At 42.6% G+C, this 24,857-nt stretch overlaps 1 protein-coding gene and 1 non-coding gene across 11 annotated transcripts; both read left to right on the top strand.

Moving 5' to 3' along the window:
* The first annotated feature begins 1,164 nt into the window (after positions 1-1,164).
* On the top strand, positions 1,165-24,358 carry LOC139584257 (nuclear receptor subfamily 2 group C member 1-A-like). 10 transcript variants are annotated; one of them, XM_071415893.1, is made up of 14 exons: positions 1,165-1,300; positions 2,791-2,916; positions 4,053-4,289; positions 7,258-7,336; positions 7,429-7,608; positions 7,939-8,086; positions 11,592-11,688; positions 14,906-15,099; positions 16,225-16,378; positions 17,912-18,033; positions 18,529-18,680; positions 18,913-19,050; positions 20,833-20,938; positions 23,183-24,358. In XM_071415893.1, exons 2-14 carry the CDS (start codon positions 2,848-2,850, stop codon positions 23,352-23,354), a joined length of 1,848 nt encoding a protein of 615 aa, XP_071271994.1. In that variant the 5' UTR covers positions 1,165-1,300; positions 2,791-2,847; the 3' UTR covers positions 23,355-24,358. The 10 variants fall into 10 exon arrangements, with proteins under 10 accessions (XP_071271994.1, XP_071271992.1, XP_071271986.1 ...); XM_071415891.1 differs by having other exon boundaries at positions 1,166-1,300; positions 7,939-8,107; positions 18,529-18,671; XM_071415885.1 differs by having other exon boundaries at positions 1,166-1,300; positions 7,939-8,107.
* Positions 19,405-19,531, top strand: LOC139531183 (small nucleolar RNA SNORA70). The gene has a single exon (XR_011666288.1). It is a non-coding gene; the product is annotated as a small nucleolar RNA SNORA70 (small nucleolar RNA).
* Positions 24,359-24,857: the final 499 nt, after the last annotated feature.

Below are 24,857 nucleotides of genomic sequence, written 5' to 3'. Positions count from 1 at the left end.
TCAGTGTTTTGCCATGGCCAGCGAAGAGCCCGTATCTCAATCCCATTGAGCACGTCTGGGACCTGTTGGATCGGAGGGCTAGGGCCATTCCCCCCAGAAATGTCTGGGAACTTGCAGGTGCCTTGGTGGAAGAGTGGGGTAACATCTCACAGAAAGAACTGGCAAATCTGGTGCAGTCCATGAGAAGATGCACTGCAGTACGTAATGCAGCTGGTGGCCACACCAGATACTGGCTGTTACTTTTGATTCTGACCCCCCTTTGTTCAGGGACACATTATTCCATTTCTGTTAGTCACATGTCTGTGAGACTTGTTCAGTTTATATATTTTTTGTTGAATCTTATGTTTATACAATTATTTACACATGTTAAGTTTGCTGAAAATAAACGCAGTTGACAGTGAGGACGTTTCTTTTCTTGCTGAGTTTATTATTACAATCCATAACCAGACTAGTATTGTGTGTTTCCTTATTTGCCGCCTCCTGAAAACGTTGTAATTTTTAAAATAGCCATGGAGTAGTCGGTCTCAACTGGTTATCAATACAGTTTATTAACGAGAGCTACGCGTTTCCCTTTCAATCTATTTTCCTTAAATTGGATACAGAACTTTACACCATTCTGCAATTTCCTTAGGGAACTGGTCATTCATGCCAAATTTCGTGCCAGTAAGCCTTTTACACAGCATTTTAACCATTATTTTATCTTAAAAAAAAAGCACATTTGGCGTTCATACCTTAGTTGTAGTTGGGAAAATAACATCAGTATAAAAAATATATATATTTAAGCAAAATATTACTTGTTCATGTTTGTTTAGCTTACATAACACAATTTAGAACAATGCATTAAGGGAAACGGAAAGGGGGATACCGAGTCAGTTGTACAACTGAAATGTGTCTTCTGCATTTAACCCAACCCCTCTGAATCAGAGAGGTGCGGGGGCTGACTTAATCGACATCCATGGCTAAATGGGTTTGTAATAGAAAATTAATGCGTCAAAACTAATGTAGACGTCAATAAATGCATTTTCTATAGCTTCCAAAATATTTTACAATTGAGAAGTACCAAGATGGCTTCAATACAGCGCCCCCTGTCAGTCATCCATGGTGTATACACATTATTGGATAGCAGGGACCTTCCGTCTAGCCATGCCCGTGTGTCCAAGCTACTGCGCGTGAGCAACACAACGTGTTTTGAGAAAAAAGGTCACGAACTCTGACCCTCCCTGAAGCAGCAGCAGACAGAAAAAATAGCATTAATTTATTAAACATCGACACACAATACGAGAGCACCGCACAATAATAGGTAAGACAACTGGATTGTGCGCGCAAAAGCTCATATCAAACGACACGTTGGTCAGCTCCGTCATGTAACACAAGGAGGAAGAATACATTTGCCAAGCCAGCAGCCTAAACTGCCATTAGCTAACAGCCTTAGCTAACGGTTCCGGACCAAGACAGTGCACCATAACCGGCAAGTAAGGATATTATATCAAAACCACACGGATAGTCGGTGTTATGACACTAAACGTAATTAAATCTGACCTTAAATCAAACAAATCGCTATTCGTGTGCCAGGTATTGGCTAAAACGTGTTTGCTGGGTAGCGAGTGTTCTGTGTGAATCCTGTGCGCAGATGCTAAGTAACGTTAGCGATCTTCGAACTAGCGCAAATAAGGCGTCCCGATATCCAGAACTAATGTTTGTAAGTATGAACACAACCAGCTAGCTAAATGTTGAATTGTAACAGACTAACAATAACCTTAAATCGTTGCAAATGTGTGCGATCTGAGCCTTGTTGCCAAACGCGATAGTCCCGCCGTTCGCTGCGTTCTCCTATGGGCCTTGAACCCTAGCGTTCTTTAACCCTTCAATTTTGACCTTTCACCCACAGGAAAAGAAATACCTTTATCTTCCGCATCGATTTTAAATAACTACTAGACCAGAGCTTATTTGTTGTGTTTACACCCATGGCTATTTATGTATAACGAGCTACATTTTCTGTGATATTTATCAACTTGGCGTAGAAGGCCAAAAAAGCAGAAGCTAGCTAACGTTAGCTTAGCACGCTAGGCCGTGCGACATTGCATTTCACGGTGTGCGCCACAGTTAACTAACGTTAGCCAGCTAACATGTCAATAGTATACAAAGTTGCTCATATAACCCTGCATCTCCCAAAAGTTAACTAGCTGCGCAACATTTACTTTAATTAACGCAACCCTGTTTGCTCACATAAGAAGCCATGAACTTCCTAGGTAGCTTCCTGTATTTGACTCTTTTAGCTAAGTTAGCAAGATAGCTAGCTGAAGTTAGGACATGGGAACCTCAAAACATGTTCCACTGTCACATTTTAATGTCACGTGCACAGTACAGTGAGATGTCCAAATGTTGCTAGAACTGGCCCATGTTCAAACATATGTAAGGATCACTGTATGAGTCCCACTCATTGTATGCATATACATACTGTTTCCTGATGTTGTGAGTAAGGATATGCTTCTATGCTTCTAGGAGGTGCTTCTACACCTGCATTACTAGCTGTTTGGGGTTTTAGGCTGGGTGTCTGTACAGCACTTCGAGATATTAGCTGATGTACGAAGGGCTATATAAAATAAAATTGATTGATGATTGATTGATTGTTGTCTTCCTTATGCAATGCACAACAAAAAGCTTTCAATGCAGATTTTCTCAACCTTGACTCTACTGAAACCTTGCTCTGATCACAACATATTTATTTTTGATTATGAATTTATACCCTTGAGTAACTACTAACTGAAACATTCCTTCCCTCTACTGCAGTTTGATGTGCCTCATGGGGCTTTGATGTGAGCAGCAGAAGGAAACAGAATCGGTGTCATGGACGGACACACTCAGAGGATTCAGCTGGTCTCAGCTGACGGTGGCATGATGGGACATCGTATCCAGGTAATATAATGGATCGGGACCCTGAGACATGGCTGTAGACTCCAATGGCGTGACATCCATGTCTCAGGTCATCTCTTCTCCCTAGGTCAAGGCCTTTATGAGTCAACATATGCATGGCGAGTAGCTTCGTATGACTTTAAGGTTAGCAAGTAGCAGAACTAATAGCTTCAGGGTTGGATTCCATTGTAAAGGTACGGGACACTATAAACAGAATACTGTTTATCATCAGCATTCAACAACCCTTAATGGAGCGTATTAGCTTCAGACAGTATCCTAACCGGGGGTTGGATCCGGTTTGGGGAACAGATCCGAAAACAGAAAAATAATGCACATTTTCAAGGAACAGAAACAGAACCTGGAACAAAAGTGATCCATACTCTTCTGGAAAAGAACCGTCATTTTAAAATAATGGGAACTGGTTAATAACGTTCTTTTACGTTCCAGGCATTTTTCTAGTACCACGTAAAAACGCAACAAAGCACCTATGCAAAGACCCCACTTTGTTACTCAAAAATGTATTACAGTATCTGTCTGCAAGCTGAAAATCTTTGCCGGTGTGTGTGTTTAGGCTACCTGCCCCTCCCCCATCCGAAGCATAGGCTACTGTACTGACATTACTAACGTGATTCATAAGATGGGGAGAAAATTTAGCTACAGAAGTATGGATTAACTTTGTCAATGCTAATTAAGGATACTGTAGCCCAAGTTATCACGTTTCACGTTGGATTTATTTACTACAAAAAGGTCAAACTTGTTTTTAATTCTGGTGCCACTCTTCACCCACAAGATAACAAGATGCCCAGTGTTTCAAGCTTCCTCAACCCTCTCTCGCTCTTTCCCCACCCACAAAATGTCAGTCGCATCTTGCGCCATAGGTTATATTTGTCTGTCCATCACGCATGTAAACTAGCTTAGCTGCTTTATCCGCACTGATTGGGGAAGTAATTGATTTTGGTTTCAAACTGGTTCAGAACTTTATTTTGCTCGTCAGAACAGTGGGACGGACCCAAAATATAGTGGTTATGTTCAGAATGAAACTAAAAATAAACGGAGCATATTAGCTTCAGACCCAGTATTACTTGTTGGTTTCTGTCATTCTCATTTGACTTGACTCTTCTCCTCCCCTTCCCCTCCAGATCGTGACGGACCAGGCGACGGGCCAGAAGATCCAGATCGTGACGGCGTTGGAGCAGGGTTCTGGTGGCAAGCAGCAGTTTATCCTGGCTAATGCAGACTACTCTACGCCAGGCAAGGTAATCCTAGCCAAGCAAGAGGCCTCGTCCCCGGGAAAGGTGATCCTGGCGGCCCCAGACGGTTCAGGGGTCAACCAGCTGCTGTTTGCCTCACCTGACCTGTCCGGCCAGCAGATCCAGGTAGAAGCCTTGACCTGCACCACCAATGATATTCTAGTCAGCAGACGTCAAACTGTATCCATGGAGGGTAGTTTCTACAGGCTTAGACAAGTCCCTTGTACTTGATTTATCAAATAATGTCACTGACTAGTTTGGAACTCACCTGGTTGTTTAAGTCGTAGCCCTTTACACTCATACCCATAAACGGGTCAAAATGTCAGATTTGGGCACTGATAAGTGCCTAAATTGGAACGTGGTGACTGTACAGTAAATGACGTCAGAGCTCTGGCTCTGTGCTTCACAGCTCTGTATGGGTTTTGATTGACCATTCTGAACGTGAGCACCGTGCGACAAGAAGTTGCCCCCATCCGTCCTGCTAATTGGACAACTGTGAGGGGAAATGCTGTAAATTTGGAGAACTCTGTGTATTTTGAAAGATGAGACAAGGATTATAATAAATACCACTTTGCTGTAATACAAGCAAGCCAAACGCCCGTAAGCCCAAATGTGCACTTTATGTTTCCATATCATAAAACTCATGTCATACACAGTGTCAACGTTTATGATCACTATGTTTGATGTACAGTTACAAGATGACATGGCGTCATAGAGCCCCACGGTGGAGGTGTCATAATACCCATAAAACCTAGCGGTCAAACAGATGAAATTTGTTTTTTCACCATAAATTTTTCCCATGGAGAGTTTAGGAAACACTTAAAATAAGGGCTATGTTTCGTGTAGGCTTACCCTGACGTGATGTTTTGATAGCCATGTAAATCTCTCGGACAAGGTGAGTTTTATCAATATATTCGGCTCTATTTACTCTCAGATTCGAAAATGCTAATTAGCATCAAATTAGACATCGTGCAAGACTACAAATCCCTGCAAGCTCCTGCACGTCATCTCTAGCTGACACCTTTGCTAACAGGTATTGTGTCAATTTAAAACTTGAACAAAACAGTTCACAGAATTATCAATTTAAAGAAATGTCGCCAATTTATTCATTACTAAATTTAGCTAACATTACATGGTTAATCCAGAGATTCTTACGTTTTCCTCGATTCGGCAGTCTCCTCCAGATCATCATGACATTTGTAGTTTTTTTATGATAGTCACACTATAAGATAATTAGCATTTCATTTTTGTGGGGATAATACAGGTGACTATGTTGATAAAAGTCACCTTGTCCTAGAGAGATTTACAGTTATCAAAACGTCACGCCAGGTTAAGCCTACACGAAACACAGCCCTTATTTATAGGGTTTCTAAAATCTCCTATGGGAAAAATGAATAATGGAACCATTTCCTTATTTGACCCCCTAGGTTTTATGGGTATTATGACTCATACTGTGGTACTCGATACCCTGTGGTGTTCTGAACAGAATGAGCCTATGTTTATTTATTGTGAAGAACATTTTCCGTGGAACACGGACCTGAATGCACGCATGACTCCTTTCTACGAGCACCAAAATTATATTTCTCTGAATTGCCCAGTGAAAGCCTAACACTGTAAGATTGGATTTTATAACTTAGCTAGTGATGTTGCCAATAGAACAAGCTTTCAAATGATGCCCACCTGACCCAGATTGGGATTTATAATGGGCTGTTTTTGGATTGCGTAAACAACAACCGTAATTGTGTGATGGGGGGGGGTGCAGGATTGTTTTCCAACCTAAACAACTACAAGTGTGCTTTCTCTAGTTCCTCAACGGCACAGCTAGGAGAGCTTAAAAAAACACCTTATGGTTGAAGACTCTTCTTTAAATCATAAAAGTTCATAGAAATTATGTAGGGACTGTGCACACTTTAAAGAGGTGGAATGTATATAGAGTATTTTCACATTGCGTTATCAACAAATGTGTCAAAGTACAGTAAATGTAAAATGCACAATCAACTGTGTAATGTTTGGATTCAGTCTTGTCAGGTGAACTTTGAACTTTACTCATTTTCCCCATCATCTCCAAACTCTTCACTTTCAATTACTACTTTTCTTATTTCTTCTGTAAGAAAAACATTTAAGTGTAATACTAGAAGTTAAATGATACTCGGACATTAATGGAATGGAAGAATCAAATACTTAATAATCTGGCTACAGACATTTACATTTTTACAATTATGTCATTCAGCAGACGCTCTTATCCAGAGCGACTTACAGTAGTGAGTGTGTACATTTTCATATTTGTTTGTGCTGGTCCCCCGTGGGAATTGAACCCACAACCCTGGCATTGCAAGTGCCAAAACAGCTTCCAATTGGCTCATTCACTCCTCTCCCCTGTAACTATTCCCCGGGTCGTTTCTGTAAATGAGAATGTGTTCTCAGTCAACTTACCTAGTCAAATAAATGAAAGCAACAACACAATTTGAAGTCCAATGGGGCAAGGCCCTACAAGCATTAGAAACAACATTGGGTGTGGATACAGTGGGAACATGTGGATCTGAGGAAGTGTGATGTCAATCATGTTTGTTGAAATGTATGTAAATGTTAAGTTGGTTCTCTATTGTTTTGTCTGTATATGATTTTGTTGTTTAAAAAAAGAAGAAGAAAGGGAACTGAAGTAAAAGAGTGTGTGTGAAGAAACATTTAATTGTAGCCCTATCCATAAAGGCCACTACTCATGTGTAGAGAGGTGGTTAATTGGACACAACTTGACAGAGAATAATAAAACCAGCAGACACTAGTTCCTCCATGGAATGAGTTTGACACCCCTGGTCTAGTCTTACTTTGTACATACTTAGACTATTGCTGTTAGTCACAAAGGGCTGGTTTCCCCAGGGCAGATTAAAGATAAAATCTTGCCCGTTTTGGTATACAGCTGATGGATGGGGTCACACCTCTCTAATTCATATTAGCCTGCGCTCTGGATGAGACTGGCAGTCCATTTAGTCCAGGACTATGTTTAATCTGTGTCAGGGAAACAGGCCCTTAAAGTACCTTTGACATTGATATGAATGCCTGTTTTGCTTTTTTTTTGTGTGTGTTGTATTTCCAGTTTGTGACAGACGGGTCAGACCAGGCACTTGCCAAGCCTGTGGTGGAGTACTGTGTGGTGTGTGGAGACAGGGCCTCAGGTAGGAAGTAAATACAGTTGAACTTGTACACACACACACCCTCTCTTCTCCTTGTGTGACTGACTCTGTTCCCTCTCCTCCTCCGGCCCCAGGCCGTCACTACGGGGCAGTGAGCTGTGAGGGCTGTAAGGGTTTCTTCAAACGCAGCATCAGGAAGAACCTGGTTTATACATGCCGGGGGTCTGGAGAATGTGTCATCAACAAGCACCATAGGAACCGCTGCCAGTACTGCAGACTGCAGCGCTGCATGGTCCTGGGCATGAAACAGGACTGTGAGTACCTGCCCACTTACTGACGTTCACATACTGAAATATCATGTTGATCAAACATGGAAATCAAGGAATCATGTCCTCTCTGTTTGTGTCAACATCTGCAGTGTTCCACAATGCCCTGAGTTGCTTTTATTAGACAACATGTTTGAGAGGGATCGGTTTGGGCAAGGTTGAGGTGCGGAATCGCTAATATTGATGGCATTATTTGGGATAGGGTTTTGTAAATCAGTGATTCTGCCCAGTCTGACTGTAATGTAGTCATTATGTGAATCAGCATGCACATTAGCTAGCATGGTGGATCAACCCCCCCCCCCTTCTCTGTCTGTGTAGCTGTCCAGTGTGAGAGGAAGCCGGTGGAGGTCTCCAGAGAGAAGTCTATCAACTGTGCTGCGTCTACAGAGAAGATCTACATCAGGAAGAACCTGTGTAGTCCCCTGGCTGCCACGCCCACCTTCGTCACTGACAAGGAGACCGCCAGGTACTACAAGGAGACAGCCAGGTACTACAGCTGGCTTAAAGGGCCCCATTCACACTGAGCAATGACTGGGCCAACGACTAGTATCACTACTCTGGACGGTTCATAGAATATGTGGACAACTACAAATTCCTAGGTGTCTGGTTAGACTGTAAACTCTCCTTCCAGACTCACGTTAAGCATCTCCAATCCAAAAATCTAGAATTGGCTTCCTATTTCACAACAAAGCCTCCTTCACTCATGCTGCCAAACATACCCTCGTAAAACTGACCATCCTACCGATCCTTGACTTCGGCAAAGTCATTTACAAAATAGCCTCCAGCACTCTACTCAGCAAATTGGATGTAGTCTATCACAGTGCCATGCGTTATGTCAACCAAAGCCCCATATACTACCCACCACTGCGACCTGTACGCTCTCGTTGGCAGGCCCTCGTTACATATTTGTCGCCAAACCCACTGGCTCCAGGTCATCTATAAGTCTTTGCTAGGTAAAGCCCCGCCTTATCTCAGCTCACTGGTCATCATAGCAACACCCACCCGTAGCACGCACTCCAGCAGGTATATTTCACTGGTCACTCCCAAAGCCAACACTTCCTTTGGCTGCCTTTCCTTCCAGTTCTCTGCTGCCAATGACTGGAACGAATTGCAAAAATCACTGAAGCTGGAGACTTATATCTCCCTCACTAACTTTAAACATCAGCTGTCAGAGCAGCTCACCGATCACTGCACCTGTACACAGCCCATCTGTAAATAGCCCACCCAGCTATCTCACCCCCATATTATTTATTTATTTTGCTCTTTTGCACCCCAGTATTCTCTACTTGCACGTCTATCACTCCAGTGTTAATACTAAATTGTAATTTTTTTGCCACTATGGCCTATTTATTGCCTTACCTCCCTAATCTTACTACATTTGCACACACTGTACATATATTTTTCTGTTGTGTTATTGACTGTACGTTTGTTTATCCCATCTGTAACTCTGTGTTGTTTTTGTCGCACTGCTTTGCTTTATCTTGGCCAGGTCGCAGTTGTAAATTAGAACTTGTTCTCATCTGGTCTACCTGGTTAAATAAAGGTGAAATAAAAATGTTAAAACTCAATCTATTTCAATTAGGAAGTTGGGTTGAAGTGGCTGAATATAGGAGCATGAGGGTGGTACCAAACACGGCCTCAAAACGCACATAGCGGATACTCCTCCGTTAACTCTGTGTGGGATGCGTTGCCAGGTTAGGTGATAATTCCATCTAGGGCACAGTTTTTCCAAAGCTATTTATCTGGATTTTGCTTATCGGACAGGATTAATTGCATAGGATAAATAGAACGTGAGTCCCCATGCAAGTCAATGATTCGTCCGTTCTGTTCATTCTATTTCTATGCATTTCATCTTATCGGCGAGATGGATCACTTTTCGAAAAACTGGGCCCAGGTCATCAGCAGGTATCAGCCAATTTTTAACTCGTGAGCCAACATTCCATAACTGTAGGTGGCAGTAAATTGCCAACCTTGGCTTTATACATGTTCAAACAAGACACTCCGGGTGGCAGTAATGCACGCTTTGTTTATTTACCAACTCTTAGAAGTAGTAGTAGAAGAAGAACATTGAGTACTTCAAAATGGAGATGGCCTAAATATTCTCACAGGAGCCATAATGGGACAGATACAAAGAGGAGGCCTCTTTCATTCTCTATGTCAGGTGTAACAGTATAACTTTAGACCGTCCCCTCGCCCCGACACGGGCGCGAACCAGGGACCTTCTGCACACATCAACAACAGTCACCCACGAAGCGTCGTTACCCATCGCTCCACAAAAGCCGCGGCCCTTGCAGAGCAAGGGGCAACACTACTAATAGGTTTCAGAGCAAGTGACGTAACTGATTGAAACGCTACTAGCGCGTACCCGCTAACTAGCTAGCCATTTCACATCCGTTACACTCACCCCCCTTTCAACCTCCTCCTTTTCCGCAGCAACCAGTGATCCGGGTCAACAGCATCAATGTAACAGTATAACTTTAAACCGTCCCCTCGCCCCGAAACGGGCGCGAACCAGGGACCCTCTGCACACATCAACAACGGTCGCCCACGAAGCATCGTTACCCATCGCTCCACAAAGGCCACGGCCCTTGCAGAGCAAGGGGCAACACTACTAATAGGTTTCAGAGCAAGTGACGTAACTGATTGAAACGCTACTAGCGCGTACCCGCTAACTAGCTAGCCATTTCACATCCGTTACACAGGCAGGGCCTAAAACATATATATATTTTATAACAGCCACCGAGGCAGGTAGATTAAACAATCTACCAGCCACTCAGATTTTTTTTTACCAACCAAAATATTTGTTTTGCCATAATTACACCAAAAAAAATGGATGAGCATGCTTAGTAATGTTTCTAAAACAAGAAATGTATTTCTAGTAAGAAGTAATATTACTAGATTTTATTTAATATTCTGTGACCTAAGTATTTTAACAAAAATATCTGACAAATATCTAGCTGCTCCTTTAACGTTACCTTGGTAACAAGGCCACTTGAGTCATCATGTGTGCCTGTGAGAATGTCGCTAGTAGAGGCCAACGATGTCTCTTTTTGCTAGCAGTGGGAGCCTACTCAAACAGAAAATCAGCTAAGCTTGTGAACAAAACAATGTAATTAGCCAAGGAACATGACGACCAAGTCTCACTTTAGTAGATGTTCGAGTAAATTGGACCAACTTTTGTGCCCATTGTCTAAAAACACATCTTTCAGTGCTCTCTGCCCCACAGAAAGGCAGTGTTGCTGCGCGAGGTGGGATAGCGATAATGTTAGGATTCAGATTTCTTTGTGCATTACCAAAATTGCAGAAATACTTTGAAAACGGCTATCTGCGACATTTATTTAGCTATAAATCACAACTGTGACTATCTCTATTAAAGCCTTGCACTGTAGAGCCCAGAGTGTTGCCACGCCAACGTGGCTGGCGAATTAGACATTCTTTACCGCCAATGCCAAAATCTACCCGCGTTTGGCAGGTGGTGGGTGTTAATTTTAGGCTCTGATGCCATGGTTATTTGTCGTCGTTCCCCCCCACCCCAAGTTTTCTAAGCCCAAAAAACAACAACATTTGAAATGATTTTGCTTTAAATATTATATCGGTTTGGGCTTCTTGCGGTCAATTTGCAGTGTATACATTGTTAGTCATTATGTTCCGGCCCCCCCCGAACATCCGCTCAAGGAAGGATCGACCCGTCGCTGACCCCTGCTTCAGCAGTGGCAATTGGCATAATAGGTGTCTCCTCCCCTTCATCTGATTGGACAATACTTGACAGGTGAAAACAATATGGTGGTAGTAGCTCACCATTTAGACTGGGGTTCACTTGGATGGTTTTCATTCAGATCATTGCAGATGAAGACAAGGAGATGTGGAGAGCGTTAACAGAATGAGGACCACCTATTTTCACCAACCAACTGTACAGCCATTTGAGATCTCTGTGATTGGAAGGTAGAATTGAAGTGTGTATGTGTTTGCAGGTCAGCCAGTTTGCTGGAGTCGAGCATGCTCCTGAACATCCAGCAGCCTTTTCCCAAGCTAGAGAACAGCATCCTGGTCCCCACATCCCCTGAATCGGTGAGTAACTGCAGCACACAACAGATGGCTCGCTTTCATTTGGTAATTGCTAAGGCAGGGTTCCCCAACCCTGGTCCTCCAGCCCCACCCTGGTCCTCCAGTAGCCCCAACAGGGTTCCCCAACCCTGGTCCTCCAGCCCCACCCTGGTTCTCCAGTACGCCCAACAGGGTTCCCAAACCGTGGTCCTCCAGCCCCACCCTGGTCCTCCAGTAGCCCCAACCCTGGTTCTCCAGTACCCACAACAGTGTTCCCCAGCCCTGGTCCTCCAGTACCCCAACAGTGTTCCCCAGCCCTGGTCCTCCAGTACCCCAACAGTGTTTCCCAGCCCTGGTCCTCCAGTATCCCCAACAGTGTTCCCCAGCCCTGGTTCTCCAGTACCCCAACAGTGTTCCCCAGCCCTGGTTCTCCAGTACCCCCAACAGTGTTCCCCAGCCCTGGTTCTCCAGTACCCCAACAGTGTTTCCCAGCCCTGGTCCTCCAGTATCCCCAACAGTGTTCCCCAGCCCTGGTTCTCCAGTACCCCAACAGTGTTCCCCAGCCCTGGTTCTCCAGTACCCCCAACAGTGTTCCCCAGCCCTGGTTCTCCAGTACCCCCAACAGTGTTCCCCAGCCCTGGTTCTCCAGTATCCCCAACAGTGTTCCCCAGCCCTGGTTCTCCAGTACCCCAACAGTGTTCCCCAGCCCTGGTTCTCCAGTACCCCAACAGTGTTCCCCAGCCCTGGTTCTCCAGTACCCCAACAGTGTTCCCCAGCCCTGGTTCTCCAGTACCCCAACAGTGTTCCCCAGCCCTGGTTCTCCAGTACCCCAACAGTGTTTCCCAACCCCGGGGGTACTGGAGGACCAGGGTTGGGAAACACTGTTGGGGTACTGGAGAACCAGGTTTGGGGGTACTGGAGGACCAGGGTTGGGGAACACTGTTGGGGATACTGGAGGACCAGGGCTGGGGAACACTGTTGGGGTACTGGAGAACCAGGGCTGGGGAACACTGTTGGGGTACTGGAGAACCAGGGCTGGGGAACACTGTTGGGGTACTGGAGGACCAGGGCTGGGGAACACTGTGCTAAGGGTTGGTATATTACCAAGAACATGTTCTTTAAAATCTGATCCAAAACATTTGCAAATAACAAAGTTGCCATTGTCAATAAAAACACATAATTAACATTCTTTAATAGATAGCTTTGTGTGTATTGTTCATTGGCATCTGCGTTATTTGCAACATTTTCAAACCCGATTAAACAGAACATTTTCTAAACAGATTGCACTGAACATGATTGAGAATATAGCATTCTGTTGCTAATATGTCATTCTGACCTGGCTCCCTCAAGGACCTCCTACACAGTCTCTAATACAAAATGTGTGATAGACAGTATCCTGTGTACCCCTCTGTAGAATGATCTGGCTTGTCAGGATGACATTTACAACCTCTAGCAATTCAATCTTAAAGTCATGAATCTGAAATGGATAAAGTAGCATATAATGGATAAAGTAGCATATATACAGTTGAAGTCGGAAGTTTACATACATTTAGGTTGGAGTCATTTAAAACTCGTTTTTCAACCACTCCACAAATTTCTTGTTAACAAACAAACTATAGTTTTGGCAAGTCACTTAGGACATATACTCTGTGCATGACACAAGTCATTTTTCCAACAATTTTTTACAGACAGATTATTTCACTTATAATTCACTGTATCACAATTCCAGTGGGTCAGAAGTTTACATACACTAAGTTGACTGTGCCTTTAAACAGCTTGGAAAATTCCAGAAAATGTCACGGCTTCTGATAGATTAATTGACAACATTTAAGTCAATTGGAGGTGTCCCTGTGGATGTATTTCAAGGACTACCTTCAAACTCAGTGCCTCTTTGCTTGACATCATGGGAAAATAAAAAGAAATCAGCCAATACCTCAGAAAAAATTGTAGATCTCCACAAGTCTGGTTCATCCTTGGGAGCAATTTACAAACGCCTGAAGGTACCACGTTCATCTGTACAAACAATAGTTCGCAAGTATAAACACCATGGGACCACGCAGCCATCATACTGCTCAGGAAGGAGACACGTTCTGTCTCCTAGAGATGAACGTACTTTGGAGTGGAAAGTGCAAATCAATCCCAGAACAACAGCAAAGGACCTTGTGAAGATGCTGGATGAAACGGGTACAAAAGTATCTATATCCACAGTAAAACGAGTCCTATATCAACATAACCTGAAAGGCCGCTCAGCAAGGAAGAAGCCACTGCTCCAAAACCGCCATAAAAAAGCCAGACTATGGTTTGCAACTGCACATGGGGACAAAGTGTACATTTTGGAGAAATGTCCTCTGGTCTGATGAAACAAAAATAGAACTGTTTGGCTATAATGACCATTGTTATGTTTGGAGGAAAAAGGGGAGAATTGCAATCCAAAGAACACCATCCCAACCGTGAAGCACGGCGGTGGCAGCATCATGCTGTGGGGGTGCTTTACTGCAAGAGGGACTGGTGCACTTCACAAAATAGATGGCATCATGAGGAAGTAAAATTATGTGGATATATTGAAGCATCATCTCAAGACATCAGTCAGGAAGTTAAAGCTTGGTCGCAAATGGGTCTTCCAAATGGACAATGACCCAATCATACTTCCAAAGTTGCGGCAAAATGGCTTAAGGACAACAAAGTCAAGGTATTGGAGTGGCCATCACGGTGCCCTGACCTCAATCCTATAGAAAATTTGTTGGCAGAACTGAAAAGCGTGTGCGAGCAAGGAGGCCTACAAACCTGACTCAGTTATACCAGCTCTGTGAGGAGGAATGGGCCGAAATTCACCCAACTTATTGTGGGAAGCTTGTGGAAGGCTACCCAAAACGGTTAACCCAAGTAAAATCATTTAAAGGCAATGCTACCAAATACTAATTGAGTGTATGTAAACTTCTGACCCACTGGGAATGTGATGAAAGAAATAAAAGCTGAAATAAATCGTTCTCTCTACTATTATTCTGACATTTCACATTCTTAAAATAAACTGGTGATCCTAACTGACCTAAGACAGGGACTTTTTACTCTGATTAAATGTCAGGAATTGTGAAAAACTGAGTTTAAATGTGTTTGGCTAAGGTTTATGTAAATTTCCGACTTCAACTGTACCTGTCTGTAATAACCTTAAAGATGAGGTGATTTAATAGAAATGTTTTGATTATTAATAATGGAGCTGATTGTCCCTGGTGCCCCTCCGTAGAATGACCCGTGTCAGGACGACCTGAGCACGCTGGCCAACGTGGTGACGTCACTGGCCCACCTGAACAAGGCCCGGGAGATGAACGATGTTACCGACAGCAATGACCTGATGGGCGCGGAAGACACCCTTAGCAATGGAGACAGCTCCATGACGGATCTCCAAGGAGACGAACAGACTGCCTGTGACATCACCCGGTGAGGAGAGGTTTCATACAGGATTTATATACTGTATATATTCTTTTACATTTTATGATAAACTTTTTATAAGATGTTAATATAGCCTAAAAATTCAAGGACACAAAACACCAATACAACTATAGTACAGTCAAATATGTAATATAATTATGCAACATGAATTGACTAATAGCTGTACTGATCTTTTAACCGGCAGGTATATTAGATGTTCTGAGTGTATCAGAAGGATCTTTGGGGTTCTTTATATTATAGGGCTCAAATTGATTCTTTCCGCCACTTTTCAACCTCACATATTCATTATCTTCAGCACCAAACCTACATGCAGTGCTTTTCCGTCACTGCTACTGTGTGTGAATACAGTGCGTTTCTATGATTTGTGGTTAAAAAGAGAAGAAGAAAAGGTCCTAAAGAAATGCTTCCCTGTGACATCATAAGATAGGATTAAAAGTATATATTTTTTTTCACTCAAAACCTTCCACGAGTTTCTAGCCAGATGGAGGGTGTTTTCTTGCTCCCCACGTTATAGCAAATCCCATAGTGTTTGAAAATCGCTGTTTTTAAAATGTTTTAACACGTGGGGCAGAACTTTTTAACTTAATATAAATTTTCCGTTTTCACATAGACACTGGTACGGTGCTGGAGATAATGAACGTAAGGTTGAAAAGCGGTGGAATTGCCCTTTAAGGTTTCTAGTTTGACTTGCCGTGTGTGTGTGTGTGTGTGTGTGTGTGTGCGCATGCATGCATGCTTAATTAGGTTGCGCAAGACTCGCTGGTTTCAGATTTGCCATCAGAATAACCTTACTGTCAAGCTTGTGTTCTTAGGTAATGTGTTCATCACTGAATCTCAGGTTTACAAAGGAACCACATAATGATCAGATCTGTTCTTTTATCTATTCATCTTTCCTTAATCCCTTTCCTTAATCCCTCTCTCCTCACCTCCTTCTCAAAATGTATTGAAGAAGGTCTGAGGGGAGGGAACGGTTGAGAAGTAGCCGAGGAGATGATTGAGTTTGGACCAATCAAGTTCCAGGAAAAGACTAGACGGTGGAGCCCTCTTAGGGGTTATTACGGGTCCTACATCGTGAACTGACCTGTCCATTGTGTCTCCCCCACCGCCCCCCAGAGCGTTTGACACTCTGGCCAAGGCCCTGAACCCTGGGGACGGCTCAGCAGGAGACTCTCTGGAAGCCACCATGCAGCTGATGTCAGGAGACCAGTCTGGCCCCGTGGTGGAGCTGGAGGGGCCTCTACTCTTAGACAGCCACGTCCCCTTCAAGGTGAGGGTCTGGGGACAACGCCCGTAACACCCAGAGTCCATTCCAAATGGCACCCTATTCCCTATATAGTGTGCTACTTTTCACCAGAGCCCAATGGGTCTGGGTTAAAAGTAGTGTACTATATAGGGAATAGGGTCTCATTTGGGACACTACTCCTCTCAATGGGACAGGAGCTTACCATAACATCTGATTGAAAGTTCATTCAAATCCAAGTTTATTTGTCACGTGCGCCGAATACCACAGTGAAATGCTTACTTACAGGCTCTAACCAATAGTGTAAAAAAGGTATTAGGTGAACAATAGGTAAGTAAAGAAATACAACAACAGTAAAAAAGACAGTGAAAAATAACAGTAGCGAGGCTATATACAGTAGAGAGGCTATATACAGTAGAGAGGCTATATACAGTAGAGAGGCTATATACAGTAGAGAGGCTATATACAGTAGAGAGGCTATATACAGTAGCGAGGCTATATACAGTAGCAAGGCTATATACAGACACCGGTTAGTCGGGCTGATCGAGGTAGTATGTACGTGTAGATATGGTTAAAGTGACTATGCATATATGATGAACAGAGAGTAGCAGTAGCGTAAAAGAGGGGTTGGCGGGTGGCGGGACACAATACAGATAGCCTGGTTAGCCAATGTGCGGGAGCATTGGTTGGGCGGGCCAATTGTGATACTATGTACATGAATGTATAGTTAAAGTGACTATACATATATGATAAACAGAGAGTAGCAGCAGCGTAAAAGAGGGGTTGGGGGGCACACAATGCAAATAGTCCGGGTAACCATTTGATTACCTGTTCGGGAGTCTTATGGCTTGGGGGTAAAAACTGTTGAGAAGCCTTTTTGTCCTAGACTTGGCACTCCAGTACCGCTTGCAATGCGGGAGTAGAGAGAACAGTCTATGACTGGGGTGGCTGGGGTCTTTGACAATTTTTAGGGCCTTCCTCTGACACCGCCTGGTGTAGAGGTCCTGGATGGCAGGCAGCTTAGCCCCAGTGATGTACTGGGCCGTACGCACTACCCTCTGTAGTGCCTTGCGGTCGGAGGCCGAGCAATTAAAGTTATTTTGGAGGAATGTAGATGTATTGTCAGTGTGTCTTTTAAAAAGAGTGATTCAAGAATCATGAGGGACTAAGCCAGGATTAATAAAGTGTACTTCATTATTTAATCAAGTTTCAGACTTGTCTCTAATGATGTCTAGGCCCATTCTTTCTCCCTCATGTCATGCCGTCTGTCTCTATCGCTACCTTTTGTTTAACATGTTTAGAATGGTTGGAGTAGTGATAGGATTGTGATGAGGCTGAGACGTTTAGAAACTGTTCAAGTCTCTCCTATCTATTTATCTCTATCTCTCTCTTATCTATCTCTATCTCTCTGTCTCTCTCTCTCTCTCTTATCTATCTCTATCGCTCTCTCTCTCTCTTATCTATCTCTGTCTCTCTGTCTCTCTCTTATCTCTCTCTCTCTCTCTCTTATCTATCTCTCTCTGTCTCTGTGTCTCTGTGTCTCTGTTTCTTTATCTCTAGCTGATGATGCCGTTGCCCATGCCGGAGTACCTTAATGTGAACTACATCTGTGAGTCGGCCTCGCGGCTCCTCTTCCTGTCCATGCACTGGGCACGCTCCATACCTGCCTTCCAAGCCTTGGGGTGAGTACCGAGCTACATGCGTACCGCTGTGATTCTATTAGTCTACATTCATCTATCTAATGTAGTTGTAAACTTTTATATATCTGTTTATCACTAAGTCTTTTCCTGCCTACTGACCAAAGTCAGTGAACCAAAATGCAGATAAATTGTATAATGTGTTATCCTCCATGATTTTAAAATAGTGTATCCACTGGTATTGTATCTGTTAAATGATCAAATACAATGCTAAATCATCAAGTAAAAATATACATGATCAATATTTAATATACTTAAGCAATAAGGCCTGAGGAGGAGTGGTATATTGACCAATTATCACAAACCCCCAAGGTGCCTAATTGTTATTATAAACTGGTTGCAAATGTAATCACAGAAGTAAAACTAAACGTTTTGATATACCATGGCTTTCAGCCAATCAGAATTCAGGGCTCAAACCACCCAGTTTTTATACATTTTTTTAAATTTATGTAATAAATCCTCTTAATTTCTATGTCCCAGTGGTCAGGATAATGACATTAACCTGATGAAGGCGTGTTGGAACGAGCTGTTTGCTCTGGGCCTGGCTCAATGCTCCAATGTCATGAATGTCTCCACCATCCTGGCTGCCATCATCAACCACCTTCAGACCAGCCTACAAGATGGTACAGGAGGTGATGGGGAAAAATGAATACAATATTCTTCACAATATTTACCAGCAAGATGGTTTTAAGTCTTCGGTGGGATTGGGATGAGGGGAGGGAGGGTTGTAAAACTTCATTTTCTATGTAATTCTGTTTGCTGATGATTTATATTTGCTAAATAAAATATGAATTACCATTCAAAAAGTGTCTACAAAGCAGCATGTAATTATCATGTTTCATTGACTTGTCTCCTCCCCTACAGAGAAGCTGTCCCCAGAGAGAGTGAAGCTGGTGATGGAACACATCTGGAGGATGCAGGAGTTCTGTAACAGCATGGCCAAGCTATCCCCTGACGTTTATGAATACGCCTACCTTAAAGCCATCATCCTCTTCAGCCCTGGTGAGTAAGGGGGAGGAGGGGATGAAGGGATGAAGAGAGGAGCTTACAGGTTAATTATGGGTTGTTGTTATGAAAGAACGATGCATGATGCAACTCACTGCTGCGATAAAGTGATATCATTGGCCACGTCCCAGAGCATCTGCAAAGAAAAAACAACCGCGTACAAAATCATCACACAACGCCCACCCGGCCCGGCCAAGTGTTTAACACGTCACTAACCGCATCAATAGGATACAGTGTGACTGCTTTGAAGATTGTCTGGAACACGGCCATTGGTTTAAACATGCACACAGTGACTCTTATGCAGTAACATGACGAATTGTTCTGTGGATAAAAAGTGTGTGTGTGTCCCTGTGGCATATTAAGCCGTCCAGTCTCGGTGCGGTTCTGGTGTGCCGTGGCTGCATACAGTGACTCTGTGGTTGTGTATGTGGCCAGCTGGGAGGTGCTGGCTGCTTTTAAGGGACCCGCTGAGACGACACGCTGACTGGCTAGATCTCTATCACACTCTGAGAAAGATGAGTCAAGATGACCATGATTGTTGTGCTGCTTCGTCTTACCCTGGTGTCTGATGGGAAAAACAAAAGAGAAGGTGCCTGTGTACTTTCACACCTTCTTAGTGTAGCTGGGTGCTGCCAGTCAGCAAGGAGGGAGAGTGGGAAGAGAAGTAAACAGGCGAGCCGTTCGTGTTTTTTTACAGTTCTGTAACCTAGGAGTTATGCCTAACTCAAAGACCTAGTTCTCTTCAGTACTGGTTGGGGGATTGGAGTCGTTTCATTATGTAGATATTTTTTTTTCTTTTTTTCTTTTTACCGTTATTTTACCAGGTAAGTTGACTGAGAACACGTTCTCATTTGCAGCAACGACCTGGGGAATAGTTACAGGGGAGAGGAGGGGGATGAATGAGCCAATTGTAAACTGGGGATTATTAGGTGACCGTGATGGTTGAGGGCCAGATTGGGAATTTATGATGGGGGGAAACGTGCTGATGAAAGAGAAAAGGAAGGATATGTGATGTGACGTAATTCATTGTCTGGGAAAAGTGCTGTAATTAGTTTAAACGTGTGCGCCGTATGCGTTAACATGGCGACTTGTCCTCTGTTACTCACCACTTCTTAGTGTAGCTAGGTGCTGCCCTTCAGACAACAGTTCCCAGATTCTCAGCAAACTATTTAAACAAAGTAAAGTAACTCAGGTCTCCCTATGGGTTAACTATTTAAACAAAGTAAAGTAACCCTATGGGTTAACTGTGTACATAAAGGGAGAGTTATAATCAATACTGGAGAGTTGCGCCCTTTCCTTTTGTTGAATCTAATTGTTCTGTGTGTCTTTGCCAAGAAATGTTTGATATGAAAACGCCTACTGCAAAACATAATAGACGACTATAGTGGAGGAGGGCGGCGACTATAATCAGGGGGGGTGCAACTATCCCCCATACATTCTGAAATTGCATTTTTGTCTCCCCCCCGGTTTTATTATTGGAATGTGATACAAAATGAGGCAACGGTGTGCTGAGCAGTCGGGTAGGATGTTTGGAATGTTTATCCGACTGAATTAAAAATAAAATAATTATGCCCCCCCCCCCCCCAATTCTAAAAACAAAGTTGCGCCCCTGACTATAATGAAGGACAACTATAAAACTATAATAGCGGTGAAATGGAATCATGCACACTGTCAGGGACAGTTGTTTGGTAACCATGGTGACTGATTCTGTGTTTCTCTTTGCTGTAGACCACATTTCCTTTTATTTAACGTGTGTGTGTGTGTGTGTGTCGGTCGTAGACCACCCAGGTATAGACAACACCCTACAGATTGAGCGTTTCCAGGAGAAAGCCTACATGGAGCTACAGGATTATGTAACTCGGACCTACCCTGAAGACTCATATCGGTCAGTAACATCTCATTACGCATCACTACATCTCATTATAACATCTCATTACGCATCACTACATCTCATTATAACATCTCATTACGCATCACTACATCTCAGTATAACATCTCATTACGCATCACTACATCTCAATATAACATCTCATTATAACATCTCGTTACGCATCGCTACATCTCGTTATAACATCTCATTACGCATCGCTACATCTCGTTATAACATCTCATTACGCATCACTACATCTCAATATAACATCTCAATATAACATCTCATTATAACATCTCATTACGCATCACTACATCTCATTATAACATCTCATTACGCATCACTACATCTCATTATAACATCTCATTACGCATCACTACATCTCAATATAACATCTCATTATAACATCTCATTATAACATCTCATTACGCATCACTACATCTCAGTATAACATCTCATTACGCATCACTACATCTCAATATAACATCTCATTATAACATCTCATTACGCATCACTACATCTCATTATAACATCTCATTACGCATCACTACATCTCATTATAACATCTCATTACGCATCACTACATCTCAATATAACATCTCATTATAACATCTCATTATAACATCTCGTTATGCATCACTACATCTCAATATAACATCTCATTACGCATCACTACATCTCATTATAACATCTCATTACGCATCACTACATCTCAATATAACATCTCATTATAACATCTCATTACGCATCACTACATCACTACATCTCATTATAACATCTCATTACGCATCACTACATCTCAATATAACATCTCATTATAACATCTCATTACGCATCACTACATCACTACATCTCGTTATAACATCTCATTACGCATCACTACATCTCGTTATAACATCTCATTACGCATCACTACATCTCATTATAACATCTCATTATAACATCTCATTACGCATCACTACATCACTACATCTCGTTATAACATCTCATTACGCATCACTACATCTCGTTATAACATCTCATTACGCATCACTACATCTCAATATAACATCTCATTATAACATCTCATTACGCATCACTACATCACTACATCTCGTTATAACATCTCATTACGCATCACTACATCTCGTTATAACATCTCATTACGCATCACTACATCTCGTTATAACATCTCATTACGCATCACCACATCTCGTTATAACATCTCATTACGCATCACTACATCTCATTATAACATCTCATTACGCATCACTACATCTCATTATAACATCTCATTACGCATCACTACATCTCATTATAACATCTCATTACGCATCACTACATCTCATTATAACATCTCATTACGCATCACCACATCTCGTTATAACATCTCATTACGCATCACTACATCTCATTATAACATCTCATTACGCATCACTACATCTCATTATAACATCTCATTACGCATCACTACATCTCATTATAACATCTCATTACGCATCACTACATCTCATTATAACATCTCATTACGCATCACTACATCTCATTATAACATCTCATTACGCATCACTACATCTCAATATAACATCTCATTACGCATCACTACATCACTACATCTCATTATAACATCTCATTACGCATCACTACATCACTACATCTCGTTATAACATCTCATTACGCATCACTACATCTCAATATAACATCTCATTATAACATCTCATTACGCATCACTACATCACTACATCTCATTATAACATCTCATTACGCATCACTACATCACTACATCTCAATATAACATCTCATTATAACATCTCATTACGCATCACTACATCACTACATCTCATTATAACATCTCATTACGCATCACTACATCACTACATCTCAATATAACATCTCATCACTACATCTCATTATAACATCTCATTACGCATCACTACATCACTACATCTCGTTATAACATCTCATTACGCATCACTACATCACTACATCTCAATATAACATCTCATTACGCATCACTGCATCTCATTATAACATCTCATTACGCATCACTACATCACTACATCTCATTATAACATCTCATTGCGCATCACTATGTCTCACTGTACATCACTGGCAAAGCATTGTGCTCTCTATCGCTCTCTCTCTCTGTATCACGCTCTCTCGCTGTCTCTCTGTCTCTCCTCTTCTCAATTAAATTGTCAAATTCAAATGCTTTATTGGCATGGAATGTATGGATATATTGTCCATTAATAACAGCCCTCCCTTCCTCTTTCCCCTCAGGTTATCCAAGCTGCTGCTTCGTCTTCCTGCCCTGCGGCTGATGAATGCAGCGGTGACAGAGGAGCTGTTCTTTACTGGCCTCATCGGCAACGTACAGATAGACAGCATCATCCCTTACATCCTCAAGATGGAGTCCACTGACTACAACAGCCAGGTGGGCACTGGCGTCTGACCTCTGACCTGACCCCACTCCAACACGGCAACCACCAGCGTCACCTGTTCACCATGGCAACATCACCTGCAGGCCAATGTAGGCAAACGGCCATGGAAACGTTAACATTCTTAAGGTGGGGGGGGGGGGGTAAAACTGCAGGGTCGTGTTCATTAGGGCACCCTATTAGCAAAACGTTTTGCGACGGACCATTGGAGCATTTATTTTATTGGACAGGTTCAGGTAGTACCTGCCTGTTTTTCTTTCTGTTTTCTTTCTGTTTGGTGCCAACTGAAACAGGAACCAGTTTGGTTGCATTTTGACCACCTCCCCTCAACAGAATCTAAAGGTTTTCTCAATGGAATCTGACGACGACTTCAATGCTGAAACAATCCTCCTCTTTGTCCCCCCCCCCCCCTTAGCTCAGAAGACTATTTAGTACACACAGATCGAGGTTATAGCTGGCTTGCCTAGCGTTGTCCATTCACGAAATGAACTTTGAATCAGTCAAGCATCGTAGAGCTTTTTTTATTCATGTGTACAGCTTTATTTTATTCTTCATCCTTTCATTTTGTGTTTCTGGTTTTGTTTGTATTTTGATGAGTGAACGGACAGAGGAGCCGTTATGCTTTTTTTTTTTCAACAGCCCCCTCATCTGCTTTCAACTTTGCGCTTTTTTATTTTGTAAAAATTTGAATTGCGTTTGTCATGATGATGATGATGATGATATTTGGTCAGTGTATTAAGGTTATAACCGTTTTTAGATGGTATAGTTTGTTTGCCAGTCCGAAGGAACAGGCTTGCATCATGAGTCGACTCCTCTTCTTGAACGTGGAACATATGGAATATGCAACATGTGGAACTCATAGAATCGTGTGTGTGTGTATATATAAATATGTATATAGAATGAAATGAAGAAGAAGAAGCTATCATGGGCAATAGCGTATTACAAGAATTCCATCTTTCGGACATGTAGTTACTGAAACAGTTGTGATGTCATTTGAAAATAAAATTGAAACTTTCAATGGTCAATCACATTTATTTTACAATAAATGTTTAAAAAAATCCCCTTTTCAAATAGGTGTTTCCTTTTATGATTACTGCATTAGCTTTTCACATCAAAGGGGAATCGTGTTATGGCGTCACTTGAGTGACGCCAGATACTTTTGTGTACGTACTGTATGTGGCCACTCCTTCAGATTAGTAGATTTGGCTATTTCAGCCACACCCGTTGCTGACAGGTGTATAAAATCGAGCACAAAGCCATGCAATCTCCATAGACAAACATTTTTGCAGTAGTGTGGCCTTATTGAAGAGCTTAGTGACTTTCAACGTGACACCATCATAGGCTGTCACCTTTCCAACAAGTCAGTTTGTCAAATTTCTTTGACAAAGAGTGGACCCGGTCAACTGTAAGTTATTGTGAAGTGGAAACGTCTAGGAGCAACAACGACTCAGCTGCGGAGTGGTAGGCCACACAAGCTCACAGAACGGGGACTGCCGAGTGCTGAAGCGTGTAGAGTG

The sequence above is a fragment of the Salvelinus alpinus genome, chromosome 9 (genome assembly GCF_045679555.1).
Source record: "Salvelinus alpinus chromosome 9, SLU_Salpinus.1, whole genome shotgun sequence".
In the NCBI taxonomy this organism is placed as follows: domain Eukaryota; kingdom Metazoa; phylum Chordata; class Actinopteri; order Salmoniformes; family Salmonidae; genus Salvelinus; species Salvelinus alpinus.
Note: the sequence above shows the minus strand (reverse complement) of the source record. Positions and strands in the feature narration are given on the sequence as shown.